This window comes from Urocampus carinirostris, chromosome 5, assembly GCF_059441175.1.
Source record: "Urocampus carinirostris isolate Australia breed hairy pipefish chromosome 5, RoL_Ucar_1.0, whole genome shotgun sequence".
In the NCBI taxonomy this organism is placed as follows: Eukaryota; Metazoa; Chordata; class Actinopteri; order Syngnathiformes; family Syngnathidae; genus Urocampus; species Urocampus carinirostris.
The window spans coordinates 35,662,960-35,677,635 of NC_142353.1; the positions used below are offsets into that span (position 1 = coordinate 35,662,960).

The 14,676-nt window shown below is 40.4% G+C and overlaps 1 protein-coding gene across 1 annotated transcript; it reads left to right on the forward strand.

Moving 5' to 3' along the window:
* The first annotated feature begins 856 nt into the window (after positions 1-856).
* Positions 857-13,894, forward strand: LOC148366152 (fructose-1,6-bisphosphatase 1-like). The gene is made up of 7 exons (XM_088336592.1): positions 857-1,110; positions 3,342-3,504; positions 3,585-3,677; positions 5,648-5,791; positions 8,959-9,096; positions 11,427-11,546; positions 13,553-13,894. Exons 1-7 carry the CDS (start codon positions 941-943, stop codon positions 13,748-13,750), a joined length of 1,026 nt encoding a protein of 341 aa, XP_088192718.1. The 5' UTR covers positions 857-940; the 3' UTR covers positions 13,751-13,894.
* Positions 13,895-14,676: the final 782 nt, after the last annotated feature.

Here is a 14,676-nt window from a genome sequence, read left to right on the forward strand (position 1 = left end):
ATAGCTTACCAGTATTGGGTCATTGTGAGTTTCTTTTAGTGGTTGACTAAGTATTTATTCAACTTCCAATAATTAATCTGGTAAAAACTGTAACAACATGATAACTTGTTATTTTCAGGGTTGGGTTGGGTTACTTTAACTGGATTACTTTCAATTACTTTTGGATTACTCCAATAACAAATATGCTAATAAAAGACAAAATAAATTCAATATGAATAAAATTATGACCCACAACACGTGGTAAGCATTCTCTCCTGGCTTTGATCTCTTTGATCTCCGGCAAAACGAACATAAAATGTGACAGAAACAAAATGAAAATAAATCCAAACAGCTTGCCGACATCATTTTTGCCGTTCCATGTATTCCGTTACTCCCCAAGCCTGCACAAAATGTAGTAATTTTATTCATATTTAGTTTTTCTCTTTTATTAGCATATTTGGTATTGGAGTAATCCAAAAGTAATTGAGAGTAATCCAGTTAAAGTAACCCTACCCAACCCTGGTTATTTTAGAAATGTTTATCAAATTATCAAACTAGGGGCCCTTTGTGCTAATTAGTACGAAAAAGTAAGGTCTCAACTCGAAAAATGTTGGAGACCCTGTAGGACATCCGCAGCTTCAGTTCCACACAAAACCCCTTTCCTGTGTTGTACCCAATAGTGTGTCTTCACAAAAAAAGTGCAATATTTCACAACGCGTCACAATCAAACGCGCTGGTTGCAAAATATGTTCGCAGTCGCAATCTTTTGTGTCTTTCACACTTCATCTTATCACCTCCAAAATTGCCACAGAGCCATCCAGTGTGTTAGCCTGGAGGTCACGCCCCCCTCTCACCTCTTCTCTCTGATTGGCCTGTCGGTTTCGGCGTCAGGGCTGCATTTAAGCCCCGCGGCACTTCCTCCTCTGGACTGAGTGAAAACTTTTTTGGGGGGTTTGCAAACATGTCGGACCGAGGCACCTTCGACACCAACGTGGTGACTGTCACCCGCTTCGTCATGGAGGAGGGTCGGCGGGCCAAAGGAACCGGAGAGCTCACCCGGCTCCTCAACGCGATGTGCACGGCCGTCAAGGCCATCTCCAGCGCAGTGCGCAAAGCAGGCATCGCTCACCTGTAAGTACACTCCCCTACCAGCAACAAACATGATTTTTCTTATGAATTATCATGACGAATTTATGATTTGGACCCCATGAGGAACATCCACGTTGGCAAATGCCCAGCAGGAGATTCTGGTTTGGGTGCGAACCAATCATGAAGCGCATACCTGAGGCCACGCCCACACGTCTTTGTCCCATGCTTCGTGGTTAAATTTCATTTGAAACTTGACTTCCTTTTAAAATATGAACTTTTGGGAGGTTTATTGTCAAAAACGATCCATACCGTTAAGAAAGTATGAAATACATCACTGAAACGAGTGTTAATCTGCCAACTGCAAATGAGAGTAACATACAGTAAATAGAATATTGATGAACAAAAGCACTGCAAAAAGACTCGAGGGGGGAAATTGTGCTAACCCCCCAATTCTTGCAACTTCCCACTGCAACAAGTCTAAATAAAAGTAGACAATTTATCAAAATACAAAACTTAAATGAGCTAAATTGACTGCCAAACAGATGATCATTTCCTTTCTTTTTTTGTAATGAGCAATGTCGAATTACCAACATTGTATCGTATCACTTTTTTAAAGCTGAATATTTCCAACTCCATTCTGCAAATGTACAGTGAAAATGAGGAAATATAGCTAAGTTTAGTAGACACAAGATAAGGAGAGAAAACACCAATGGATTTTAAACATGCAAGCAGAACAGGGGACAGCCCAAACCTCAGATAATGAATTACAACCTGTTCTTAAAGCTTCCGCCGGAGCCCTTTTAAATTAATTAGATAACTAAATATAACTTTTAAAAATAAAGTAAAATCAAATATAATACTTAAAATTAGCAAAAATAACTGACAACTGTAGTTTTTCCTGTGATATATTCACAACATTGTCTCAGATTTTGCACATTTTTCTTGTGAAAGGCTTAGTTAAAAATATGGAGGGGGATGGTAAAACGAGAAAAAATACAGAAAAACAAGAATATAATTACTTTAGAAGTGCTTAATCAACTACCAACTGCAATGATTTTCATACAGTGAGCAGTGTTGTATTAGCCATCCATTGTCTGCACCGCTTACCCTCAGTAGGGTCGCGGGGCTGCTAGAGCCCTTCCCAGCTATCTTCGGGCAGTGGGCAGGGGATACCCTGAACTGGTTGTCACTCAGGTGCAGGGCACTCAGAGACAGACTACACACTCGCTCATTCACACCTAGGGACAATTTTGACCAGCCACTTAACCTGACTTGCATGTTTTTGGAATGCGGGAGGAAACCGAAGTGCTCGGAGGAAACCCATGCAAGCACAGGGAGAACATGCAAAATCCATACAGGAAGGTTCGATACTATGACCTCAGAACTGTGCCGCACATGCGCTTACACAGCGCTGCCGTGCTGCCCAGAGGCATACTAGTCACTCGGTAATTCACACCTAGGGAAAATTTAGACTGGCCAATTAACCTGACATGCATGTTTTTGGAATGTGGGAGGAAAACGGAGTGTACGGAGGAAACCCACGCAAGCACGGAAGAACATGCAAACCCAGGAAGCCTGGTCGCTGGATTTGATGACCTCAGAACTGCGCCGCGGACGTGCTAACCAACTAATCAATAAATCAATCAATCAAAACACTTTATTTGTCCCCAAGGGGCAATTAAAAGGCACACAGAGTAGCATAAAACACCCACTCACATTCATGAAATAATCCAATGTTAAACCGTAAAGTGCTTTAGGGATGAAGTACATACAATAAAGAAGACTGAATAAAATGTTTAAAAGTGAATAAAATGTATAAAAAGTACCAATATAAATGCACTGTCGTGAATTATGCAGGGGCAGAGCACTACTGAACACTAGGGGGCGGGAGGCTGCAATTTCAGGTTCTGAACAGCCCCGGGGATGAAGCCAGTCTTCCTCCTTTGAGTCCTGCTACCGGGGCAGTGAAGTCTGCGTCTTGACAGCAGCCAAACAAACTTTGGGGACAGGATGTGTGTAGGGTTCTGAAGGATTCTGCGGGCTGATTTGGTGGTTTGTTGCTCACACAGGAGCTCCGCCACCGTGCCGCCCCTGTCATATTACCAATAGTGTAAAACCAAAGCTGGGAGCTAATTTTGAAGGACTACCAGTTTGAAATGTATTTCTAAAAGAATAACTTACTCACCGAAAGTTACTGCACATGCACGTTGCATCCACAGTCTTTTCATATCCACTGGCTCTTCTCCATTTTTAATGTGTATTTTTGTTGCCAGGTATGGCATCGCAGGCAGCACCAACGTGACGGGTGACCAGGTGAAGAAGCTGGACATTCTGTCCAATGACCTGGTCATCAACATGATCAAATCGTCCTTCACTTCCTGCGTGCTCGTGTCGGAGGAGAACGACAAAGCCATCATCGTGGATCCCGACACGCGGGTATAATTCTTCTCATTTTTTACGTGGGTAATAAAAGGTGGGGGGGAAATAAACGTCAGGTTAAAGTCTCTCCTCCTCAGGGAAAGTACATCGTCTGTTTCGACCCACTCGACGGCTCCTCCAACATTGACTGCCTGGTCTCCATCGGGACCATCTTCGCCATCTACAAGAGGGTAACTTGCATTATTTCTATTTGTGGGCTAGTGGTGAGTTGGGTGTGTTACTGAAAAACGGTAATAAGTTCCCGTTAATAGTTACTCCATTAAAAACATAACTGAGTCCCCCCCCAGATTACTGACACCAAAAAGTAGTCAGTTACTCCAAAAGTAACTACCAAGTTATAAATTCTCTATATACTTGCATTAAAACCGACCCCCTAAAACGCCTGTGGAAGGAATGAACCCTTCATATTTCTTGGCTTGTGCAATTTCGAGTTTACAAATTAACACTTAGCTGAGACACTCCATGTCCATTTTGTTGCTGTGCTTTAAACCACTCGAATATTTCCTTCTCTACTTCTGGGTGTTGTCCAGAACGTATTCTTTTTTCCCTACAGACCTGTGAAAGCAATGAACCCTTCATATTTCTTGGCTTGTGCAGTTTTGAGTTTGCAAATTAACACTTAGCTGAGACACCTCATATCCATTTTGTTGCTGGGCTTTAAACCACTTGAATATTTCCTTCTCTACCTCTGGGTGTTGTCCAGAACCTATTCTTTTTTTCCCTACAGACATGTGGAAGCATTTAACCTTTCATATTTAATTGTTTGATCAGTTTTGTGTTTTCAAAATAACACTTAGCTGAGACACCCCATGTCCATTTTGTTTCTGGGCTTTAAACCACTCGAATATTTCCTTTTCTACTTCTGGGTGTTGTCCAGAACATATTCTTTTTTTCCTTTACAGACCTGTGGAAGCAATGAACCCTTCATATTTCTTAGCTTGTGCAGTTTTGAGTTTGCAAAGTAAAACTTAGCTGAGAGACCCCATATCTATTTTGTTACTGGGCTTTAAATCACCCGAATATTTCCTTCTCTACTTCTGGCTATAGTCTAAACATGTTATTTTTTCCCTACAGACCTGTAGAAGCAATGAACTCTTCATATTCTTGGCTTGTGCAATTTAGAGTTTGCAAATTAACTCTTAGCGGAGACACTCCATATGCATTTTGTTGCTGGGCTTTAAAACACTAGAATATTTCCTTCTCTACTTTTGGGTGCTGTCCAAATTTTTTTTCCTTAGGAATGGGGTATTGCAAAAACGATTTTAGAAATAAAACGACCAAAATTCTCATTTACCATAATTTCTGTGCTTATATTTGCCCCATTAATTGATTTGGTGTGTTTCTCCCTTGTACAGGGTTCGTAGGGGTGCTTGAAATCCTTGAAAATGCTTGAATTCTATTGTTGTCTTTTCAAGCTTTTAAGTGCTTGAATTTTGGGTGAAGTGCTTGTGAATGCTTGAAACTGTGACCATGTTTCTTGGCAGTCTATCTCAATAGACCACACATTGAATTCAGAAATTAAAAGTCTGCTTAAAAATAACACCGACAAGCTTGACCATTGCGTTGCTTCTTCTCTCGTAACTAATGGCAGCTGGCATTGGTTTTTATGGCGTTGTCATGTGCCGCGTCATCGCCCTTTACAGGTGCATCAGACTAAGATGACGGGTACTGGAGAAATCGGCTTTGAAGATGCTGAAAAAGTGCTTGAATTTGGCCATGAAAAAGCTGTACAAACCCCGTGTATAAACTCACAACCAAATATATGCCTATAAGCTTATACTCTCTGAATTAATCCTTTTATAGGTTTGATTTTGGCTTAGATGCAAGTATATACAGTAGGGAGAATATCTGCACTAGGAGAAATTCAGCGACCTCGTACTCCACCGTAGCTGTATTCAATTGTACTTTGTAGGTAGATCTAAAAATGCCCACCCCTTATCATTGAAGGATAGAGGGTTGGATGTGACAATATGAAACATCGCATTTATAGAGTAACTTAGTAGCATTCCATGTAGTAACTAGATTTTATTAAGACCGCATACTCGTTACTGAGAAATGACGTTGGAATAATCCGTTAGTCCCAGCACTGCTGTGGGCAAAGGGGGGTTTGCTACGACTCATCCTCCATTTTGTCTCGTAGGCTTCGGAAGAAGGCGAGCCCTGCGAGAAGGACGCCCTGCAACCCGGCAGGAACCTGGTAGCGGCGGGCTACGCTCTCTATGGCAGCGCCACCATGATGGTGCTCTCTACCGGACACGGCGTCAACTGCTTCATGCTCGACCCGGTCAGTGCGTACCAGTAGGGTAGATTGAGACGGGTTTTCCTGACTTTGTTAAAAACCTGATTCTAGATCTTGAAAATTGTGTAGAGTTAGTGCTTCTTGGTTAAGGTTGGGATATTGATGAAATTCATTTGACTTGATAGGGCTTTTTAAAACTTGAAGATTTACTGGATCATGAAATTGAAGGTAGGAATTGATGTGGTTGAATTACTTAAAGCTAGTACGGATTATCAAGAAGTAGTTACTGATTAATAGGGGCAAGTTAGTCATACAACCAGGGGTAGGATTCTTTTTTCTTTGTTTTTCTTTCTGTATTTCTTGCTTGCTTTCTTTCTCTCTTGCTTTCTCACTCTGTCTCCTGCTTTCTTGCTTTCTCTTTTTCTTGCTTGCTTGCCTTCTTGCTTTCTTTCTGTCTTGCTTGCTTTCTTATTTTCTATTCTCTCATTCTTGGTTTCTCTTTTTCTTGCTTACTTTTTTGCTTTCTTTCCCTTTCTTTTTTCTTGCTTGCTTGCTTTCTTTCTCTCTTGCTTTCTCACTCTTTGTCTCCCGCTTTCTTGCTTTCCTTTTGGTTGATTTCTTTCTTGCTTGCTTTCTTTCTTTTTTTCTTGCTTGCATTCTTTCTTGCCTTCTTGATTTCTTGCCTTATTTCTTTTTCTCTCTTGCTTTCTTTCTCTCTTGCGTTTTTGCTTTCTTTCTGTCTTATTTGCTTTCTTTTCTCTTTCTTGCTTGCTTTCTCTTTCTTGCTTGCTTTCATACTTGCTTCATTTCTTTCTTTCTTGCTTGCTTTCTCTTTTTTTTGCTGTCTTGCTTTTTCTTTTTTTCTCTTTTTTGCTTTCTTTCTTTTTCTTTCTTGCTTGCTTACTTTATGTATTTCTTGATGAATTTCTTTCTTGCTTTATTGATTGGTTTGTTTGTTTTCCAAAAGTTTTCCAATAGAATCCTGTAAAACTCAAGCACCAGAACCATGATGTGAAATTACTTTTACTTTGCCTTTTATACAGAAACCTGCAAAAGTGGGAAATAAATAAAGTCCGTACCCCAGCCTTTAACGCGAAACCCAGCCAAAGTGTACATTTTTATTTATTTTTGCACAAGCTACACTGCAAAAAGTAAATAAATAACACCGTTGGTAGAAAATGTTAATAATTAGTAATATTTATTTATTTATTATATTTTCTTGTGTGAAGATATTTTGCTTTGATTTCTTAAAACGATAAGAAAAACTTTTTTTTTTTTTTTTAAAGCAAAATTGTCTCATCTAGCAGATGGTGCATAACTTTGCTCTGATAAAAAGATAATTTGTTTTTTAAGATATTTTATTCTGTTTATTGTAATTAATACTAATTTAAAAAGCATTTAAAAATGCAAAAACAGAGCAAATGGTTGATAAATGTGCTCATTTTAAGTATAAATATTGAATGTTTTCCTCAAGATATTATCTTTATTGGAATAAAGAAAAAACATTTTAAAAAAAAAAAGAAAAAAGGTCTTCCCTAGAAGAATTGCAGATCATTTGTCATTCTAAAATACTTTCAACCAAGATTGTAACATTTGAGCTTAACCTTTCCTACTTTTTTGATAAAAAATATTTTCTAACAAAAAATATGCTTAAAAAACTAGCTATTTTTTCTGTTAGTGGGGTAATATTTTTTTGTCAGTGTATAACTGCCATTTTTGGGAGGGTAAAACAGATTAAAAATTCTTTATTTCCCTTTTAAATCAATAAACTTTTGAAATATATTCGTAATCGGTGATATGTTGAAAATCAGACTGATAAAAAAGTTTTGTATTTTCGTAATATCGCACGCTCATAATGTATTTCATCTCATTGTGGTACTCGAAGTAGAAATAGATCCAGATCTTTGGACATTAGCACAAATCCACAATGGTAAATGGGAAATGGTCTGCATTTCTACAGCGCTTTTCAAGTCATAGAAGAACTCCCAAAGCGCTTTACAATGTGCTTCACACTTACCCATTCACACACATCGATAGCGGTGTCAGCATGCTCCTACCTGGTTATCGTGGGCATTAGGGGTTTATTGTCTTGCCCAAGGAGACATCGACATACAACACGTAGGAGCCGGGAATCAAACCTATGACATTTAGGCGCGCTACTTCCTGAGCTACTGCTGCCTGACTTTAGGCCTGGAGATGGCGGCAGAGAGTGACAAAGTTTCCAATTCCAGACAGCACCTTTAAGCAATACAGTTGTGCAATAAAACAGCCAGATTAAATTATAATTTGACAGTACAGGAGTTGTACCATTTAGAAATACTTTAGCCTGAAAATTGGGTTTGTTGTTTGTACATAAAGTTTTCAACTTTGACAACCGCAGGACGTTTTTGTGAAGAATATTGTCTGACATTAAACCAGTCCGTGGTACAAAAAGGCTTGCGGACCATTTAAAAACAGCGTTGTACGCCCAAAGTCTTAAAGAGCACGAGATTCCGAACTAAATTGAAGGAAAGGCATTGTAGGAAGTAATTAGGATGTCCTGAAAGATATAAATGCATGGCCTCACATATTCAGCTACATTTATCACTTGCAATGCTTAGTTCAAGTATTGCAAGTGATAAACTTTATACTGTTTTTTAATCACTCTGTTTTCTTATTTCTCTAATGTCTGTATCTGGTACTGTGATCAAAAATGGCGTGATAATAAGATAAGATCTATCATTGCTTTATACATCATTCATGTTCTTTGATAGGATCCCCATTGTTGTTACAATTGTTATGCAATGTTGGTCGTCGATACATTTTGACTGATCAATATTTGCATAGATATGATAGAACACTCGAACCTCCTGTGTGGAGTTTGCATGTTCTCCCCGTGCTTGCGTGGGTGTCCTTTGGGCACTCCGGTTTCTTCCCACATTCCCAAAACATGCATGTCAGGTTAATTGGCCAGTCCAAATTGTCCCTAGGTGTTAACGAGTGAGTTGTCTGTCTCTGTGTGCCCTGCGACTGGCTGGCAACCAGTTCAGGGTGTCCACTGCCTACTGCCGGAAGATAGCTCGGAGGGGCTCCAGCACCCCCGCGACCCTACTGAGGATGAGCGGTGCAGATAATGGATGGATGGATGATAGAACACAGAAGAAATGAAATCCAGACATAGGGCAAAAATACTCCCGATGGACTGAACTTTTTCCGTTGTTTCTACCCGTCAGGCCATCGGCGAATTCATTCTGGTGGACCGTGACGTAAAGATCAAAAAGCGTGGCAAGATCTACAGCTTGAACGAAGGCTACTCCAAATACTTTGACCCGGCCGTCACGGAGTATTTGCAGAATAAGAAATTTCCTCAGGTAATGTTGACACAACCGCTGAGCAAAGCTCCAGGAAGGCAGATTGTGAAATTTCATTTTTCTAAGCTTCTTCCTTCTTTTTGATTCTACGTCTGTCAAGTTTTCCCTTTTTTCAATCCGTACAATGGTACCTTGCGATACGACCGACTTGACTTACAGGTTTTTCATTCGGCTGATCATTGTTCAGCTTTGACGTGCTTGCAGAGTTGAGATATGATTCGATATACTTTACAAAAAGGGTCACCAACATATTTTAAAATGAGAGCTAGTTTGTTTTTATCAAATTAGCATTGGAGGTGTAGCAAAAATGGGTGGTAAATAAATTTATTCTAACAAATAATTTATTGACCAAATCAATTAAAGAGTAGAATTCATTCCTTTCAATTTGTCTCTCCTTTTTGGAGCACTACATACGTTTTGAGATCATGACGTCAGGAAAACCTTGCTTAGTTATTCTGAAGGGTGGCTACACACACTTTAGGTGAATTCTTTTTACTGCTTTTATAGTTCAATATATTTTAATCAGGACACACACACTCCTGGATTTATGGACCTTTCTTTTACTAATCATCTACTTAAGAAGCTTGAATAGAACACAAAACAATAGTAAGAAAATAGCAATGAGGAATCCTGGTAGGCTTGAGAGCCAGTTGGGACGAGGACCACAGGATGCAGGGTGTTGAAGCAGAGGTTGACTGCTGGTGGCTTGAGGCTTCTCTGAGGTTGCTGGCTTGATCAAGCTTGGCTGCTGACTTTGCAAAGTTCTCTGACTGCTTGTTGAGATAAGACTTGGTCAGGACCGGCTTGGGTTTTTGTCCAGTTCTTCTTGTTAGGATATGCCCTCTTGCTGGTTAAATTCAGACTGCCCTCGCAAAGTGAGACATGTACCAGCTCAGGGTTCCAATCTCCTGGGAGGAGCGGACCCCCTGTGGTGGGGGTGTCACGGCAACCTTTGATGCATAAATGCAAGCTAACGCCCCCCCCTCCTCAACCTCACATTCCACCAGTATCAGTTAGATAACAAATCATTGTGATTGACCTTAAACACAGTATTCACCTCACGTTTCACCTAACATTGCAAAACGGGATTCTGACCAAACGTTAAACTCTACAAAGGGCTACAAGTTGGATATGCATTTCTTATAAAACATATGATATTACTTGTTTTCCTATGTAATTATTTAGTTATTATCAGGTAGTCATTTTTAAAAGTGGGGTTAATATTGTTTCACTCGGCCACTAAAACATCTACCTTGTATAATGGTACTGAGTGATTTACATGATAAAACATTAAAATACACCTTTTCTATTAAAAACAGGCCGCTAGACTAGAAGTCAGACTAGTAGATTAGAGGGAAAGAAAAAAAGAGAAAGAGAGGGAGAGAAAGGTTTAGAGAGTGGGATAAAGAGAGAGAAAGAGAGAGTGTGAGAAACAAGAGAAAGTGAGAGAGGGGGAAAGAGAGAAAGAACAAAATCCAAAGAGAAATAGAGAGGAGAGAAAAGAGAAAGGGACAAGGGGAGAAGGGGAAAGCAAGAGAGAGATAAAAGGAAAAAAAAAGGAGAGAGCAAAAGAAGGTAAAAACACACAGAGAGAAAGAAACAAAGAGATTCAAAGAAAGAGAGAGAGAGAGAGAAAGTAAAAGAAATACAAGTAAAGCATTTGTGAGAGGCACCTGGCTTTGGGAACATCAAGTGGATATATTTCAACCTGCAGCTCATTTTTCTCTTGTGCTTCTCCGAGTGCTGTCTCGCGGGCCGGATTCAATCATTCAACCATCATTTGTAAAAGTAAATATTGACAAAGTCAAGAAGCGGGGATTATACAAAAGAAAGTATGTGGTTTATGTATGCATTTAAATTCCAAAATGGGTCGGGGCGACCCTAACAGAAGAGGAGGGTTAATTACCCACCCATCATTGTTCTTTGTTTCGTTTTCTTTTTGGAGGATCTGCGTCATGGATTCCGCTCCCCTCTCCCCCAATCTCACCAACGAGTCTGCACACTCGGCGCATCTGCGGCGGCCAGAGAGTGGGACGGAATCCAATGCACAGATCTTCCACAAAGATAAAGAAACAAAGAACAATGAAGGGTGGATAATTTCTAAAAGCGAGAGAGAGAAACCATCCTCTTCCCTCCTCCTCACAAATAAAAATTGAAAATTTGGGTTTGTTTCGGGCTCAGTCAATCAACTCAAGTTGAACTGTCGGGCTCGGGCTGGTACGGGGTTTAATACACGCGGCGCACGTCAGGTTGGGCTAGATTTCGTAGGCCCGATTTCACCTCCATTTCTGAGTGACACCTTGACAATGCATCTTTTATTCTGAATTTAGGACGGAACTGCACCGTACAATGCCCGCTACATTGGCTCCATGGTGGCCGACGTGCACCGGACCCTCGTGTACGGCGGAATCTTTTTGTATCCCGGCAACTCAAAGAACCCAGAAGGAAAGGTGAGCGTTCCTGACAAGTTTAAAGCAAACAGCAATGAGGGATGAAGGGAAAAGTACACTCATTTTCCACTTTTAAATGTCCAGTACTAGCTGATTCTTCTTTCACGCGGAAATCCTGCAAAGCTTGCTTTACGGGTAATTTACTTAACAAGACCCTTTTATCATTTATAACAAACAACGGCATTAAAAAAAAGCAAAAAGATGCAGCGAGAAACCTGACACCATTTTTTCTTTTAGGGGGAGTAAAAATGTTATTTTAACACAAAGATTCTAAACAAAAAGGGTTTTTTTACATTGGAAACCTCCAAACAGACAGCAGAATCATAATTTTATTATTGGGGCGGCAGTAGCTCAGGAGGTAGAGCGATCGTTTTAGGATTAAGGGATCCCAGTTCGAATCCCGGCTTGTCCATGTTACATGTCGAAGTGTCCTTGGGTAAGACACTGAACCCCCCAATACCCCCAATAAGCAGGTTAGCGCCTTACATGGCTGCACAGATCACGGCCGCTATTGGGAAATGTGAAGCACAATGTAAAGCGCTTTGGCAAGTCTTGACTTGAAAAGCGCTATATAAATGCAGATCATTTCATTTCATGTTTATTATTTTTCTTTTGCCTTTTACACAGAGACCTGCAAAGGTGGGATACAAATATTGTCCTTTTCCCCCCAGACTTTTATGCAGCCAAAGTGCGATACTCCTGCGACTTTGCGCAAATATCCAGTTTAAGTGTTAATTATTTGGGTTATTGAAAGCCTTTTTCAATATTATTTTGAAATATATATATATTTTTGGCATTATTAATGTTATGAACCAAAAACTAAGGATACAAATGCTGCTATTGCTATTGTAATCTATCTATCTACATTAGCGACTTGTAATGCTCAGTAAATGTGAAGGTCTAAAATGGTCGCTGCTATAGCTCCACTTCTGCTATATCTAAATATAGCATTAGCAGCACTAGCATTAGCAACTAGTGCTCTTGTGGCAATTGCTTTAACAAAAAAACAGACTTTGTTTGAAATGTTTTAATTGGTAGCAATTTTGATCAAGTTAATAAATTAAATAAAAAGCAAAATATATTTAGGGTTTTTTTGCTCTTTAATATATAATAAACTACGATCTAACTGAGGAAAAACCGTAATACAGTAATCCCTTGCTGTATCGCGTTTTACTATCGCGGTTTTGCTACTTCGCGGACTTTCATCGTGCTCTGCTTTCTGATTGGTTAAACAGTTGCCCCCTCCTTTTCTGCCTGTGTCTGCTTGTGCATCAATGACGTTGCAGTCTGATTTGTACACGTATGTGAACTAACTCGACGAACTTACATTACGTGTGCAGAGATCTTTTTCAATTTCAATTTTCTCTAAATGCCATCACGTTAACGAAACACTCTGAACCGACAAAAGCACCGGCGGCCGGACCCAAAAGTCTGTGCTTTCTATCGCCAACAAAGTTGGACTTCTCGGCATATTGAACATACTCTGGATCTGCATGCGGCCCTCGGGCACTTTGTCAAAGATGTTTGATTATGGAAATATATATGGTTTTTGTAGGAGGGCCAACAAGACAAACATTATTAACGTTTTGCAATGAATAGATACAGAATGTGTTTTCTTGCCTGTAAGACTCATTTTTTTGCCACTCCAGACATTTTTTTTTTTTTTTTTTTTTTTGGTCCAGTATGGCTCTTTCAATATCCTGGGTTGCCGACCCCTGCCTAAAGGACGGTAAAATCAGTGACCCATAGCATCCACGAGAAAATATCATCTGAAGTAAAAGCGTAGTACTTTTACATTTTAAACAAATGGTTTAGCCTGTAAATTGTTTTTTTCTTGGGATAAGATTAATAATATAGTTTTTGATAAATATAGGTTTTTCTAATTTGTGGGTTTCGATTAACGCTGGATCTTATTGAAACGTTACACCTGTATAAAACTTGGGATTACTGAAGTCGCTTCACAACGTCCGTGTGGATTATAATGATTTCATTTTTGGCCCCCATAGCTACGCCTGCTCTACGAAGGCAACCCCATGGCCTTCATCATCGAGCAGGCGGGGGGCGCTGCCTCCACGGGCTTCGAGGACATCCTGGATATCCAACCGCAGAACATCCACCAGAGGGCGCCGGTGGCTATGGGCTCCCCCGACGACGTCGCAGATTACGTCGCCGTATGCCGCAAGCACGCCGCAAAAGCCAAATGAGCTCATTCCCCCACATGATTCCATATCAGCTTTTATTTTGAAATACGTCCTCTTAGTATTGAAGTGTTGCATCACGGTACATACATGTGTGTAAATGAAGGACTTGATGAAAAATACATTCCATTAATAAAAAGTTGCTGTTCAGTTCTGGTTTATTGAAACTATGTTAGGGTCTGGCATACCTCCCACCACCAGAGGGCCCCTAATGGTGTTTTGAACTGGGCACATGTTTCTCCATTTGTCATACACCTGTGCCCAATCTTCCTGAACCCATCCATCCATTAGCTGCACCGCTTATCCTCAGTAGGTTTGCGGGGGTGCTGGAGCCCATCCCAGCCATCTCCGGGCAGTGGGCAGGGGACACCCTGAACTGGTTGCCAGCCAGTCACAGGGCACACCTAAGGACAATTTGGACCGGCCAATTAACCTGACACGCATGTTTTTGGAATGTGGGAGGAAACCGGAGTGCCCGGAGGAAACCCACGCAAGCACGGAGAGAACATGCAAACTCCACACAGGAAGGTTGGTAGCTGGATTTGAACCCATGACCTTAGAACTGTGCCGCACACGCGCTAACCACCGCGGCGCCGTGCTGCCCCTTCCTGAACCCTTTGTCCAGAAAACTTTGTTGGGTCATTGAGTTTTTTTTTGTTACTTTGTTTGTTTATTCCTTGCAGTTTTTGTTCCCAGTTTCAGTCGTTTCTAATTTGAATTTTACCAAGTTGTTTTTTGGTTTCTAGTTTCTTGTTTGGACATTTTGTTGGTTGCTTTTGTGCCCACTTGTTTGTTTGGTAGTTTGGTCTTGATTTTTGTCAATAAATACTGTCCTCTTTTTGATAGTATCTGCCTCATCATCACTAGTCAAGTGAAGTCATGTCATTTTTATTTGTATAGCCCTTAATCACAAAGAGTCTCAAAGGGCTTCA